Here is a 16,201-nt window from a genome sequence, read left to right on the forward strand (position 1 = left end):
CCCGTTTTTTTTTTGTTAGGCTATTGCATCTTCTCTCCGGTCCCTGGGCGTTTTTGCTCGGTGAAAGAAGCAGAGATTACAGAAAAAACTTCAGCGATGGCAATTAAATTCATTCAATCTCTTTATGATGCTTTTCTGGTGCTCAATGGTTTATTTAGTCTTCTAGGGCAACATACTGTATAATGACAGAAGAGAAGCTGCGTGTATCTAATAATAGACAAGTTGTCTAACAAAACCACAATCAAAATGTCATAAATTATAAGCAGAAACATATCTAAATCACAACAACAAAAAACTGTCAAAAAAATCATTCTGCCATTTCTGACTGCAGCCTACACCACATTTTCTATATTAGCGGGTTTGGGTGCGGGCCTCCGATTTTCACTTTGTCACGTATAGTTGCAGATGGGTTATTATCAATTGCGGACGGGGAGCGGGTGAACGAACAGCTGACCTGCGCACCACTACTGTAGACCTACATATAGCCCTTGCTCATGTATGGTTGAGTGGCGTAAAAAGTGGCGTTTCTGCCGTGCACAAGGAGGGGCGTGTCTGAGTTGTGTGTGGTTACAGCTGATAGTCGCATCCACAGCTGCCTCCATCATCATCGGTACGACACCGATCGTGACTGAAGTTGATAATATAGATAATATCGAGAGAAAAAAACATCCACTGACCACATCCTAGGGTCCTTCATAACCGACCGGAAAGAGGCCAAGGTTGTTTTCTAACGGACAAACGACTGTGGTGCTGCAAATAGTACGTATCTTGTAGACAGGGCATACGGGTTTGCTGGGGGATACGGTATCCCAGGCTACATCAAAGCGGCTCGCTCTATGATAAATACATGTCCGTTTGAGAAGGATAACAATTCCAATCTAATAACCGTGAGTGTTTCGGGGAACGCAGTCGATTCAGTCTTGGTGCGATTTGAATGCTGATATAGTCGCGTTGGGATGGAGGGGAGGAGTGAGAGAGTTGGATAGAATCGTGAAGGGCGGGAGTGAGAGGAGAGATCAGATCAGTAGAGAGACAGTGTGTTAGGCTGCTACTACAACTCACCGCTGGAAGTAAATATTGTAACACATTGACACGGGAGGGGATTATGCCTGTGGCAAGAGCAACTCTCTCTCTCTCTCTCTCTGTCTATATTTCTTTCTCTCTCTCTCTTTTTTTCTCTCTCTCTCTCTGTCGCTCTCTTCCTCTCTCATATCAAGGCATTGAGGGCACCAGGGTAGTGTACTGTATGCCAACACACACACATTATGTAGTAGGAGAGAGTTAGTGAGAAGGGCTGTACTCCTGCCTCCTTTTGCAGCAATCACTCCATCTAGAATGCATAGTAGATTGAGATGTGCAATCGTAGCCAGCTGTTACCTGATGTAGCTGTCAACATCTGTATACCTATACACAGACACACATGCACACACACGTGTTGCATCCATAAGTAATTTATAAACTCAGAAACTACCGTAATAGTAACTGTAAAATTGGATGTTGCATACTACAACACTATTTGACTGGAGCTACACTGCATTTCACTGTGTATAATTGTTCAGATGATCCAACTCCATTCATTGTGTAAATATTACTGCCTCTGCCTTCTTCTTCCATCTGGATGAACATTGTGTGTGAGGGTACTTATGAACAGAACATGTTTAACTACTTTCTCTCTCTCCTCTCTCTCTCTCTCTCTCTCTCTCTCTCTCTTCAGTGTGTGTGCATCCGGTTCCCTCTTTAACCCATGATGACCCACACTGCTTTCCAGTGTGTGATGCAGAGTGACTCTCTGTCCCCCTTAACTCCTCACCTCTGACCCCTGACCCCTCGCCATGGGCAGTGTGGGTAGCGGAGTGGCAGGGGAGCAGGAGTTTGCCATGAAATCAGTGGGCACTAGGACCACCCTGCCCCGCGCCCCGGCCCTGTCTCGCCATTGCCCCGCTGACCGTAGCTGCAGGACCGAACGACTCCCCCCAGAGACAGTCTCAGAGGGAACCGCATCTAGTGACGAAAGAGGAAGTGTTAGTATTGGTACCGGGACTGGAAATGGGACTGGAACAGACCGGCCACCGGACTCTGACACAGACCATACCACTACAACGGCATCCAACTGTGACCAGGAGGATCCATGGGTGGGATGCGGGAACGGAGCGGGAAGGAGGGAGAGGGAGTGGGAGAGAGAGAGGAAGAGTAGAAGGAGGGAAATGGAGAGCAAAGAGATGGAGAGAGAAAGAGTGTGGGAGAGAGAAAGGGAGAGGGTTGAGAGAGAAAGGGAAAGAGAGAGGGTAGAGAGGGATGGAGAGCGGGAGAGGGTTGAGGTAGAGAGGGAAAGAGACAGGGTGGAGTGCGAAAGAAAGACACAAGGAGGTTTTGTGAGTCTGGATGTATGCAGTAACGTGGTGGGACTGGGGGGGAATGACAGTGGTACTGGGATGACTCCCCACCAACACAGAGAAACTGGAGAGAACAAAACCGACAATCACAACAACCCTCTAACCCACAACCCACCCAAAATCCTGCCTGTCTCTGGCAAACTAGAGCAGGTATGTTCCTCTTCTCAAACAAGTACTGTATGTGTGTAGCTATAGGGTCCTGTGGCTTATTGGCATATTGGGTTAGCTCACAATTAGATCACAGCAACACATAAACGCTGCTGTATCATTATATCATTGCAGTTACATTATGACTTCATAATTACACAGTTACATAAAGACTTTATTTTCTTATAACAGCTAATGAAATAGAATGGTGAAAAGGTCTTACAAATAATTATTGGCATAGTATTTGATAATGATTTCTATTGTCTACTGATTTAAGACAGTAATGTAAAGGCTTTAATGTGTTATGCTAACAGTTTCCTTTCCAGTTTCTTTAGAACTGTCTTTACTCATATCCCTCTACGCAAACCGTTTTCTCCCCCTCTATCTCCCTTTATCTCTTTGCCTCTTCCTGGCCTTCAACCCTCCAGAACAACTCGGGGCTGGTTCGTCCCTCTGCCTTCAAACCAGTGGTTCCCAAGAGCTTTCATTCCATGCAGAACCTCCTTGGCCCAACCAGTGGGAGTGGAGGTGAGGGTAGGGGTGGGGGGGGACAGAGAGAACGAGGAGCAGGGGGAGGAGAACTAGTGGCAGTCCCAGAGGCCCTCCTCCTAGACCAGGACAGCCCAGGGAGGGGCAGATGCCTGGCAGAGGGAGCAGGAGGGGGTAAGGGTAACGGAGGGATCCATGGAGGGATGTCAGATTCGGGGAGGAACTCCCTGACCAGCCTGCCCACGTATGCAGGCTCTGGTTTGGGCTATGGGCCTCAAGAGGCCCTGGGGTCTCTCAGTGCTTCTACCAGCAATATCAACAGACTAGGGACCACAGCTGGAGCTGCAGTGGCTTTGGAAAAGCTGGAGCAACCAGGCTACCAGGTGGGTGCATTGGATTTTGTAAACGTAATGAAAGCAACTGCAGTCGACTCCTGATGAGTGCTAACATCCTTTTAGTGCAGTGCAGCTCACCAGTAGCAATTCATGTACATTTGTTTTACTTTCTCTGGGTATCTGCATCTATCCAGTTTGGTACACTATCATACCAAAGCCACAGCAGGAGTGGACTGTATATAAATGTATGCAACTATTCCAGAACGGGCTGAGTGCCTCATACAGTGACCGCTCCTCTTCAGTAAAGAGCTCCTCGTCCTATCAGCAGCTGAACCACCTGGGGGACACCCCAGCACCCCAACATCCCGCTCCTTCCTCCTCTGATGTCATCCAAGACCTGGAGAACCGGCTCTGGGAGAAGCAGCAAGAGGTGAGAGCTGAAAGATCATTTTGGGGTCAATGTTCATGCGTGATTTATTTTCATAGATTTCATCAATGTAGCAATTGTCATTGCTTTGGGTTAGTCCCAAAAATCCTGTCCTCCTCTTCTGTCCTCTTTTTATTTTCTCCTCCCTCTCATCCCCTTTCCCAGGTGCAGCACATGCGTCGTAACTTGGAGCAGAGCGAGGCCGCCATCGTCCAGGTGTTTGAGGAGAAGCAGCGTGTGTGGGAGAGACAGATGGATGAGCTGGGGCAGAACTACGCCTCCCGTCTGCAGCAGGTGACTACACATTCCACAGCAGCGGTAACCAATAACAGTCTACCAAATGTTGATACTCTCTTCCTCTGTGTGCAGATGACCCGTCGCGCCCAGCGCTCCCAGAATGCCCTGCAGGCCCAGATCACCCATCTGTCGCAGGACAAGCGACGTCTGCAGGAGGAGATGGCTGCCCTGCTGGCCCAGAGAGAAGATCTGGAGAGGAAGTGTCTGCACTTCAGGATGGAACAGACTGACATACTGCCACGCCTGGATGAGACCAAGTGGGAGGTGTGTGTGTTTGTGTGTGTGTTTGTGTGTGTGTTTTTGTGTGTGTTGTGTGTGTTTGTATGTGTTTTTGTGTGTGTGTGTGTGTGTGTGTGTGTGTGTGTGTGTGTGTGTGTGTGTGTGTGTGTGTGTGTGTGTGTGTGTGTGTGTGTGTGTGTGTGTGTGTGTGTGTGTGTGTGTGTGTGTGTGTGTGTGTGTGTGTGTGTGTGTGTGTGTGTGTGGTGTGTGTGGTGTGTGTGTGTGTGTGTGTGTGTGTGTGCGACTGTGTGAACAGCCTCCCCATAACACTGACCTACTATGTGTGGTCCAGGTGTGTCAGAAAGCAGGGGAGATCTCCCTGCTGAAGCAGCAGCTGAGGGAGAGCCAGGCAGAGGTGACCCAGCGGGCGGGGGAGATGGTGGCCCTCAGGGGCCAGCTGAAGGAGGCCAATGCCCAGCTTAGGGACCGAGAGGAGGCCATGCTGGGCCTCAAGAACTCATATAGCTCCAAGAGCCTGGAGCTGGAGCGCTGCCAGGGAGAGCTGAGGAGGACGCTGACCGAGGTACCTACACCCTGTTAGGTTCTTATTTTTCAGTAAATAACCCACGGACACCAGAGAAGCTTTAAAAAAGTTTCATTCTTCCCAAAGGTGCTGTACAGCTGTAATCAGACAGCAAAACATTTCTCTCCATCACAGTTATATACATCCTACTTAAGACACGCCCTCTTTCCAATCCTTACAGTTTATGCCCAACAGGAAGAAGGTAACCAGATACTAAACCCTGATTACTCCCTTAAGGGGAACTGACCTCACCCCTCACCTCCTGACCTTAACCCCTCCTTCACCTAATCCACAGATATCCATCTGTCTTCCCTATATCAACACGTCGCTCTCCTCTCCTCCATCAAACATATTCCAAAGCCTTCTGGCTTTCTACAGAGAACCCTTAACTTCTGACATAAAACCCATTCTCTTCCACTCTTTCTATTCAAGGCTTCTTCTCTATAATTTATTTAATATCTCAATGTTCAAAGTTTAGCTGATTCCAACAACCCATACACATAGAAACCTGTAAGTCACCTATCTGATGACACTAATATGTACACTACAGTAGAGTTATCCTGTCCGTTCAGAGTTAGGGATGGAAGTGAAACTGAACCACGCACACACATATTGACAGACTCATACTATTCCTCATTCCTTTTGTCAGGTGTCTATCCTGAGGGAGAAGCTGGGTGTGTTTGAGGCTGAGGTGCTGGGTCTTAAACAAGCTCTGTGGGAGATGGGCGGAGGGGTTGATCCTGCCATAACCCAAACCCCAGGAGCTGTGGGGCTACTCCCACCCTGGGGGGCTCTCTACTGCCCCCACACCCCCCCAGAGCCCTCGTCCACCCCTCTCTCCCCCACCTCAGATGCCCTGCTCAGCCTCCAGAGTGACGAGGCAAAAGCCCAGAGGCAAGAGGTGCAGAGACAAGAGAGGCAGCAGCGTGAAGAGGCCCAGTGGCGTGACATGCAGCAGTGCCAGGAGGCCCACCAGCGCCTGAAAGCCCATCTATATCAGGAGGCTCATCTCCACCAGGAAGCCCAACTGCGCAAGGAACCTCGACTTCATCAGTGGGCCCACTTGTGTCAGGAGGCCCACTTCCACCAGGAGGCCCAGCTTAAGTGCCAAGAGGCCCAGGTGGAATCAGGGAACCTGCGTGAGCAGCTGGATCAGCTCCAGGGGGCCTTACGTCTAGAACGTCAACAGAGAGAGCGCCAGACCCTTAGTTTCGACCAGGAACGACATACCTGGATTGACGAGAAGGAGCGTGTGCTGAAATATCAGGCACAGCTTCAGGTCAGCTATGTGGAGACTCTACAGAAGAACCAGGCTCTGGAGCAACAGGTGGGACAGCTGGGGTCCAAACCCACCCCCACCCCCTCATCCTCCAGCTCCCCTCCCCCACCACCGACCCTGTCAACCTTCCCTCCCCTGCCCTCAGTCCCTCTCCCTGCTCCCATTGCCCTAACCCTCTCCCCACCACCTTGTGAGGACGTGAAAGGTTCCCCTTCCCTCCTCCAGCTGCCCACCCCCTGGGCCGGACCCTCACGTCTAGAGAGGATAGAGTCCACTGAGATTTAGAGAGGCTCCATTTTACTTAATATCAACTTGATTACAAACTACACAATTGGATAGGCTACAAGACAGAATAAACTACAACACAGTTAGAACTGCACAATATATAGTGAAAACAACCAATGCAAACTGAACAGCAGAGAACCATACAAAAGAGTTTAGACTATGAACACAAACTATAAAGAACATAGAAGTACAAAAGAACATAAGCTGAACTGCTACACTGTAGAATGCAATATAAACTATCATTGACATGGTTTAGGTTAAATATTGAAATTCTTTGCCTTTAATGTAAAGTATCCAGGAAGTCTTGGTGGGAAGCAGGGAAGCAAGGATGGCACCAAAAGTTTCAAGACAATAACATTGTAGTTTGATAACGTTATTCCTCTGGAAGGTTTAGTGCCAACCTGGAGGGTAGTTTGCCAAATTGCATATCTATGGTAATGAGACATGAGGTCGGGGGATAGCAAAATTATATTTAAGAAGATTTTAGATGATAATCAGGAGTGATGTTTTGGAGAATGTGCTTGTCTTTTGCATTTCTGGGGTGATGTTACTCTCAGAAGGTGTGTGACGGGATGGTTTGGAGACAGTGGTTAAAATTGGGGATGAAGACTCACAAGTGTTTTTTAATATGAGGAAATTAGGAAAATAGTGGTAAAGTTCATTGGTAGTTGGTTGGTTCCATTTCAGAAAATTTCCTCAAATGGCTTGAGATTAAAGGTAGTTGACTCTGAATGGTTCTTAGTGTGGGGTAATTGGAAAGCCTGGCTCTAAGACACTGCAAACCGTCTGCGGTGCCTAAAGATGAACACAAGGGGTCAGCATTAAGTTGTGTCAGGGCTGGAGCCCAACCGATTATATAGGTTCACTGATATTATCTGCCAATAGTGGCCTTTTAACACTATATTGGTATCGTCCGATAACTCCAACGATAACCGATATTCAAGAAATAGTGTGAAAGAAAAGGGAATCTAATGCATATCTGTACACTTGCAGCCATTCTCATGATGTGTCATTATTGTCACAATGTATGAAATCAACATTTGAAGCATAGTTATTAGACCGTTTTGGATGGCTATTTATGAGAATTCAGTGTGGAAAAATGTCATTTTTTCATTTCCCTGATGTAAAACAGTATATCGGCGGATATGTTGTATCGGTATGTTTTGCGGCCCCCAAAAAACATGTTGGTCGGGCTCTTGTCAGGGCTCCCCACCAGCAGAGAAAATGACTTGAAAATGACTTTATTCCATGGTCTGGGAAAGAGACATGGCAGCACCCTGGCTTTACTCTGATATTGTTGTTATTTATACTTTCAGATAATGCTTTTATGACCAAAAGTGGGATGAGAAAGTGACAATAGTGAGCATAAAGAGAAAGGACAGAGGTGAAACTGCCTCACATGTAAAGATAGACGAGTGAGAGCACTGTGTCCAGACCTTTTAAATCAGCAAGGCTGGGTGCACGTTTTCAAAGTGGGATTCAGCTCAAAGAGTTAGAGAGCCAGGTAAAGAAAGACATTGCCTTCCCTAGATATGGTTCAGATCTACTGCACTATGTCCTGCTGAGGAGGTCAGACAGATTGTGGACATGTTTATTCCAGCATACCAAGATAGTAAGACACTACGTGTGAATATTTTTTAAAAGTTAATTGTGACTATTATCATCGTTATTATTCTTGTGAATCGGCAGAGTGTTACAAGCTTTTCTTTAATGTTTTTTACTGTATACATTAATGCTATATGACTCTACTACATGGTACAACCACATCAACCATCTCCAAAGCCATTGTTTGTTGACTTTTAATGTTGTTGATATCAGTGTAATTAATATATTGTTTTAGAGAGCGAATTGTTATTTAAATTTTTTTATATTTATGTTACTGTAACGGCTTGACAAAGTCTTTCCTGGCTAAATCAAACTGAATCAATAAAGATGCAAGTAAATCAACATTATTTAGTCTCCGGTGCTTGTCTGTAATGGATTTGTATATCAATACAAAGGAAATAAAATGCTTCTCTCTTAAATATACAGTACTTACATAAATATGGATGTGATATATCAGCCGGTATATATCAGTCAATATACACTACCGTTCAAAAGTTTGGGGTCATTTAGAAATGTCCTTGTTTTTTTAAGAAAAGCTAATTTTTTTGTCCATTAAAATAACATCAAATTGATCAGAAATACAGTGTAGACATTGTTAATGTTGTAAATGACTATTGTAGCTGGAAAAGGCTGAGTTTTAATGGAATATCTACATAGGTGGGTTCGATTACAGGCTCAAAATGGCCAGAAACGAAGACCTCTCTTCTGAAACTCGTCATGCTATTATTGTTATGAGAAATTAAGGCTATTCCATGCGAGAAATTGCCAAGCAACTGAAGATCTCGTACAACGCTGTGTACTACTCCCTTCACAGAACAGCGCAAACTGTCTCTAACCAGAATAGAAAGAGGAGTTGGAGGCCCCGGTGCACAACTGAGCAAGAGGACAAGTACATTAGAGTGTCTAGTTTGAGAAACAGACACATCACAAGTCCTCAACTGGCAGCTTCATTAAATAGTACCCGCAAAACACCAGTCTCAACATCAACAGTGAAGAGGCGACTCCGGGATGCTGGCCTTCTAGGCAGAGTTGCAAAGAAAAAGCCATATCTTTGTCCAGTGTCTGTGTTCTTTTGCCCATCTTAATCTTTTATTTTTATTGGCCAGTCTGAGATTATTCAGAAGAAAAATAAATAAATAATTATCTCTACTATTATTCTGACATTTCACATTCTTAAAATAAAGTGGTGATTCTAACTGACCTAAGGCACAGAATTTGTACTTGGATTAAATGTCAGGAATTGTGAAAAACTGAGTTTAAATGTATTTGGCTAAGGTGTATGTAAACTTCTGACTTCAACTGTATGTATCTATAAAATATGAAACATCTTAATGGGTGTCATTTGGCTCTGTACTGGTGCCCTCTGCAATTTCTCCAGTGCACCAGGAGCTGGTCTCCCGAGCCATCGTGCTCTCGTTCCCTTTCTGGACTTCTGTCGCCTGGCTAGCCAGAGAGGCTACGTTTCTTGCCAGCGATGACGTCACAGCCTTGATGGTGCAAGCTGTGCTCTGGCTGTCAGTGATGGGAGCCTCCAGCTGTGATAGCCCTACATCCAGCAGGGCTGAGATGTCTTTATACACAGCGATCACTATGGCACCCAGGACTTTCTCCCCTCTGAAAACTTTGCTTTCTTGATGAAAGCTGATGACTGTAAGTTCCTTGTATGTGGCCAGATGCTGCAGCAACTGATCAAAGATTGTTACCGAGACCAGAATATGGCTGGGGAACTTCGAGCTGAAAATTAGGATTAGGATCTTTCTAATGATCTTGCGTAAAGTCTCTTGATTCATGACACTGGAGCTGTCCTTCTCTAATCCGCTCTGTGTGCTGGATCCTGGGGCCTTCACCCCATACCTATCTAGGTTTAGCCTGCACTGCGATGAAGTCCTCCATGTCTGGGAATATTGGCAGGTCCACTGCTGCCTCTGCTGCACAGCTAAGGGAGCTGGAGCTGCTCTCTACAGAAAGGTCAACGCTTCCTATCGGCTCTACTGTGGTAGAGTATGGCTGAGGTGTCACCTGGATAGCCAGATATGCATTGTTTCTTGCCAGTGATGATGTTATGGTTTTCATAATGCTGGTTATCTTTTTGCTGTCAGAGATGGGATCCTCCCAAGCAGGGCTGAGTTGTCCATATCAACAGCAGTGATAATGGTGTCAAAAACTCTGTCCCCTCCAAACACTTTGTTCTCAAATTAAGAACCTACATCTGTATATGCCTATAGGTTAAACCAGTCATTTTTCCTGACCACACAGTCAGTAAAACTCTAGTTGGAGTCACATGTTTTTCCTGGTCAGGTCACATGGTTAGAAACAACTCATGGGCTGCGGTCCAAACACTTAAAATACACACCATATCCCCTCAGCAGTGAAACCAAACACTTAAAAGACACACCATATCCCCTCAGCAGTGAAACCAAACACTTAAAAGACACACCATTAACCCTCAGCAGTGAAACCAACACTTAAAGACACACCATATCCCTCAGCAGTGAAACCAAACACTTAAAAAGACACACCATATCCCCTCAGCAGTGAAACCAAACACTTAAAAACACACCATATCCCCTCAGCAGTGAAAACAACATTAAAAGACACACCATATCCCTCAGCAGTGAAACCAAACATGATATATCCCGTGCTTGATATAGTGGACTGATATAGATGCCATTAGGCTATTCATTTTGGGTACGGACAGGAATTATTTTTAGGTCCCAGAACCCAGCAATATTATAAAGCTAATATTTTATAAGAGGTGTTGGAACTCAAGCAGAAGACATTTGAGGTGCCCAAGTCAAGCACTGATGATTGCCTATCTAATAAAGTTAAGGCACTGCTGCTCTTTCTGATTTAATATCCTCCGTTTGTTACAACAAAACTATATATTATTATCCATAGCAATGAAGCAATGTGAAGAGGGCACGACAAAACTATTGCCCCGCAGGAGACAGAAAAGATTTGGCATGGGTCCTCAGATCCTCAAAAGGTTCTGCAGCTGCACCATCAAGAGCATCCTAACTAGTTGCATCACTGCCTGGTATGGCAACTGCTCGGCCTTTGACCGCAAGACACTACAGAGGGTAGTGGAATGGCCCAGTACATCACTGGGGCCAAGCTTCTGCCATCCAGGGCCTCTATACCAGGCGATGTCAGAGGAAGGCCCAAATGTGTCAAAGACTCCAGCCACCCTAGTCATAGACTGTTCTCTTTGCTACCGCACGGCAAGCGTACCGGAGCGCCAAGTCTAGGTCCAAGAGGCTTCTAATAAGAGGCTTCTACCCCAAGCCATAAGACTCCTGAACATCTAGTCAAATGGCTACCCAGACTATTTGCAGTGCCCCCCCCCCCCCCCCACCACAAACTGCTACTCTCTGATGTCATCTACGCATACTCACTTTAATAACTCTACCTACATGTACATACTACCTCAATGTGCCCCCGCACATTGACTCTGTATCGGTATCCCCCTGTATATAGTCTCCCTATAGTTATTTTACTGCTGCTCTTTAATTACTTGTTACTTTTATCTCTTATTCTTATCTATATATTTTTTAAACTGAATTGTTGGTTATGGGCTCGTAAGTAAGCATTTCACTGTAAGGTCTACAACTGTTGTATTCGGCACATGTAACTAATACAATTTGATTTGACATATGTTTTCGTTTAAGAACAACTAACCACAAGCGTTACACCAAAGAGAATTTGCTTAAATAGTGTTTACAATATGTGTGTTTGTTTTCAGCTAATCACTTCTGTCAGACAGGTTGCCAACAGATACATGAAACAACTAGGAGAGAGGCCTTACACAGTTTAATTGCAATATTTTTTATTTGAGAAAAAAAATTGGGGTGAAAAACAAAAAGCCATACATTAGATAATAGTGAATAATAATGCAAAGACAAGTGTTATGATATGGTAGCCTAACCAACCTGGTGGTGAATACCTATCTATAGCCTACCATCACACTTTAGCTCCTTTGGGCAAGTTCTGTAGTACCATGGAGAGCTCCCGTGGTGCTTAATTTATCCATGAGCTTGCATTCCAGCCAGCTTCCTGGTCATCACTTGTTACTGCAACCACAAATGCCTAAACCCCGCCTATTTCAACAATTTATTTTCTTGAAATCAGATTTTAACCTTTAATTAAGACCAAAAAAGCACATTTACATGAATTTCATGAATTTTGTTTTCATGAATTGTTGGGATTTAGACCATTTTGACTTTGTGGCTGTGGTAACAAGTGACAACTCATGTTCCTCGATCGTGTTTTATGCACAGTTCCCATTGGTTAAAGAGAGCACAGGTAACACCCCATGCCGTACCTAATTCTTAACAGAAACTGTCACTCATTGGGATTCCTATGTTGCGAGCTGGCTGGTGGGGAAGCGAAGTGGCAATAGTCATCTGTGACAACGCTACAGGGGAAAAGAGGTGTCCTCCGAAATTAATTATTTCGGCGATTTTGCCCATACGCTCGTTGAATCGCCGTCTGCATGTAGTCCAGTCAGAAAGGTAAGGGGATATGGGTGTTTCGTTGTGTCTTATGCAAGTGCATAGATGACAGGTTGTCCAACAGGCTTATGTAGCCTACGTAAATTGAATAGCAATATTCTGGGGAATGCATTCTCACGATGCTTATGTCTAGATGACACCGCTTCTGGCTGGTTGGTTGCTTATACACTACTGGGAATTTAGCAAAAGCCAGAAGTTAGGCCTATGTAATAGCATTGACTTGAGGCACACTGTGCCTTAGATAACGAAGATTAACTGAGCATTACTGATTAGACTGATGCTCTAATGTGGAGGGAGACTGTGTGTGTAAAATATGATGAAGGGGATATTTGATTCAAACCTACCTAATGTGGAATCAGGAATGAGGATGGGGTAAATTATTTGTGTGGTCTTTATACCTGATTTGTGAACAAAAATGTGCAACTGCCCTGGTAGCAAACATGGGTTGTCTGAGAAATCTAAGAATGCCTTCTTCATCCTGAGCTAAAGCTTAGTTGTTTGGTCTGGGGGTTAAAAAGATGCTTCTGATCCACCCCATTATAAATACATAACCACTGCGGTGAATAGGACTACTATAAACACTAAAACGTAGGTAGCCTATACTGTTGTGTGACGTAGAGGGAAATGGTCCAGCAGACTGCGTGTACTGTTGTGTGTCTGTTAGGCAAACTGTCGGCTGTTTCCTTTGCCTTTGATGCTTCATCAGTCGTAGCACATTAAACATTTCTCTGACATGTCTTGGATAAAAGCTGCTTTGAAGTGTTCAGATTAGATAATAGAGGAGACACAATGCAGCGGAAATGGCTCTTGTCACTGTTCAAAGAACGTAATGGGCCAAACGTCGGCTTCGTCCTGGATTCATCTTTTATCCATACGCAAAGCACTATGAAATCAAGGCACTTTATAACTTCTTAATCCTTTTTCTTTTTCTCTATTTTGTAGATCATTGCATTTATTCAATAAGATGCCCCAAAGAGATTCATGATGAGGTAGAGACCATAGAGTTGAATAGAACATGTGTATGCTAAATGTAATGTAGAATATCATCTTCTTTAATCTGTTTTCATTGCCCTGGCTGGAATTCACTACCTACCACTTATGCTTTGATGATGCATCATGGATAGGATACTGATTATTGGACTTACTTGAATTACAATGAATGTGTCACTAGTGATATCTCGTCCAAGTGATTTTATTTGGCATGTGTGTGCTCCCCGGAGTAATTACAGCGGTGTGAAAACACCTCTCTCCATGTGTACAGCGTCATGGTAACTTATTCGGAGCCCTGGGGATATATGTGTGTGTGTGTGTGTGTGTGTGTGTGTGTGTGTGTGTGTGTGTGTGTGTGTGTGTGTGTGTTCTGTGTGTGTGTGTGTGTGTGTGTGTGTGTGTGTGTGTGTGTACACATGTAGGCCAGAATAACAGACTTGATGTCTCAATTTTTCTGTCTCTTCCATCACGAACAGAGCACAAAACCAGTGTTTCCCCTAGGAGTTTCTTTCCAGCAGTGGTAGCAGAGTTAAGCTACTAAATGTATATTTGGGAAACACTGAAAGAACATTTGTATTTGTATTTATTAATGATTTCTTTTAGCAGCTACTCTTCCAACATTAAGGCAGTTATATACATCTTCAAATATTACATGACATTACAATTCATAAAACTTTACCCAATACATTTAGAATGTTCCTTTAGGCCACTACTCCACTATCACATATTTACAATACAACATTTATGTATATGTGTGTGAATAGTTAGTGTCTTATCATGTGTAGCGCTGCACCCCGTATTATCGGCATATTCGGCATATTCAACTACATTGTTGATTAAGGGCTTGTAAATAAGCATTTCACTGTAAGGTCTATCTATACCTGTTGTATTCGGCGCATGTGACAACTACAATTTGATTTGATTTGTTTAAGAAATATATTACCTTCAACAGTGTTAACTTGTGATCAAGCCATCAATGTTTTGTGATTATTGGTGTCGTTAAAATGTTAGCTAATGGGTTCATAATTAGCATGTTTGACATTTCAGTGGAAATACTACTACTATCAGCTTTTTGATAAGTGGTTTAGCAAAAAACATAAGTCCCGTATTATCGGCATACGGTCCCCAGTTATTGGCCACCTTACTATTTTGTTCAATTACAAGATATATCCGTTTAATTATGTTAAAAAAGGAGGCACCAACCTCGTATCCGAGGTGTTTACTAGATAGTTGACTAGTTGGCTCGTCTTCTGGTAAAAAAAAAAATACTTGCCTGAAATCTTATATTTCAGAGGTAAAAAGTTGGATATTAAATGATGTGTGGTCTGTCGCACAGTCGAATATTACAATATAGAGCGTGTCCCACAAAATGTGTATATATATAACTTTTTTGAAAACTCTCAAAACCTAATTTTGCAATAAAAATTGAGGGTCAGCTTGCTAGTCCATTTAAATGTTGAACTCGAGGTGATTTAATCCTCTAACCGCTAGAGAGTGTCTGAAGTTAGGGGTGTCCGATGTTGGGCGAAAATTAGCTATGTGTGTGTGTCTTCGCAGTACCTGCTGTTCCAAAAATCAGAATTAGGGATAGCCCCCTTTTTTTTCAATTCTTGCCTAAATGACATACCCAAATCTAACTGCCTGTAGCTCAGGCCCTGAAGCAAGGATATGCATGTTCTTGGTACCATTTGAAAGGAAACACTTTGAAGTTTGTGGAAATGTGAAATGAATGTAGGAGAATATAACACAATAGATCTGGTAGAAGAAAATACAAAGAAAAAACCAACCTGTCTTTTTCTACCTCCATCTTTGAAATGCAAGAGAAAGGTCATATTTATAGCCATCACTCTGGTTGTAATTCCGATAGTGTCCACAAGATGACAGCAGTGTATGTGCAAAGTGTTAGATAGATAACATAAAAAATGACTGAACAGCAAGACGTTTAGTGTCAAGTCCCCAGGTACATTTGGGAAAATCGTGAATGAGACATTCGCATTCATATTACATTTTTCTGCAAGAATATCGTCAAATCCGTATACTTGGACTTTGAATTAGCTTTCCAAGTATTAGTAGCCATATTATAAGTTCAACATTTGCAAAAAAAACAGTTTTCATAACTTCATAACTCTGAATATTCGTATACGTTGTGTCCAAAAGGAAAAGGCATGCTGTCGCAAAAGGTTTGCGCCTACATTTTGAGACAGGGTTTCCGGATACTCCTGTAAAGCCCAGCTCATTGGCTATCTAGCTAGCTTTGTTTGACCCCAATTAGTGCTTATTTGACAAAGATACAGTCCTTCAAAGGATGGCTGCCCGCGTCATCGGCGTGCCATGAAGGCGTCGCTCTCTGACCAAATATGTTGTCTTATAGGATATACTACAAACCTAATGAAATAGTGAAGTCTTGTTACCTTCTAGGATCTCTGAGGAATACATACGGATGTGATTTGACTCATTCAAATAACGTTTAGGGTGAGATTTTCACAGATTCCTTTCTTTGCAAATTGAACGAGTGGAAATACAAAATCGATCTCACGTGCTATATGGACCTTTTTAGGATTTGAAAAATGATTTTATATAACAAAACGACACTTCATGTTATCTCTGGGACTCTTTAGATTATAAATCAGAGCAAGATTTC

At 43.8% G+C, this 16,201-nt stretch overlaps 1 protein-coding gene across 1 annotated transcript; it reads left to right on the forward strand.

The window, feature by feature from the left end:
* Positions 1–543: 543 nt before the first annotated feature.
* LOC111957573 (leucine zipper putative tumor suppressor 3-like) lies at positions 544–6,454 on the forward strand. The gene is made up of 8 exons (XM_023978430.2): positions 544–759; positions 1,715–2,543; positions 2,969–3,412; positions 3,627–3,794; positions 3,957–4,085; positions 4,161–4,352; positions 4,660–4,890; positions 5,540–6,454. The coding sequence occupies exons 2-8, from the start codon at positions 1,833–1,835 to the stop codon at positions 6,452–6,454; spliced, it is 2,790 nt and encodes a 929-aa protein (XP_023834198.2). The 5' UTR covers positions 544–759; positions 1,715–1,832.
* The last annotated feature ends 9,747 nt before the right edge of the window (positions 6,455–16,201 follow it).

The sequence above is a fragment of the Salvelinus sp. IW2-2015 genome, linkage group LG33 (assembly GCF_002910315.2).
Source record: "Salvelinus sp. IW2-2015 linkage group LG33, ASM291031v2, whole genome shotgun sequence".
Classification (NCBI taxonomy): domain Eukaryota; kingdom Metazoa; phylum Chordata; class Actinopteri; order Salmoniformes; family Salmonidae; genus Salvelinus; species Salvelinus sp. IW2-2015.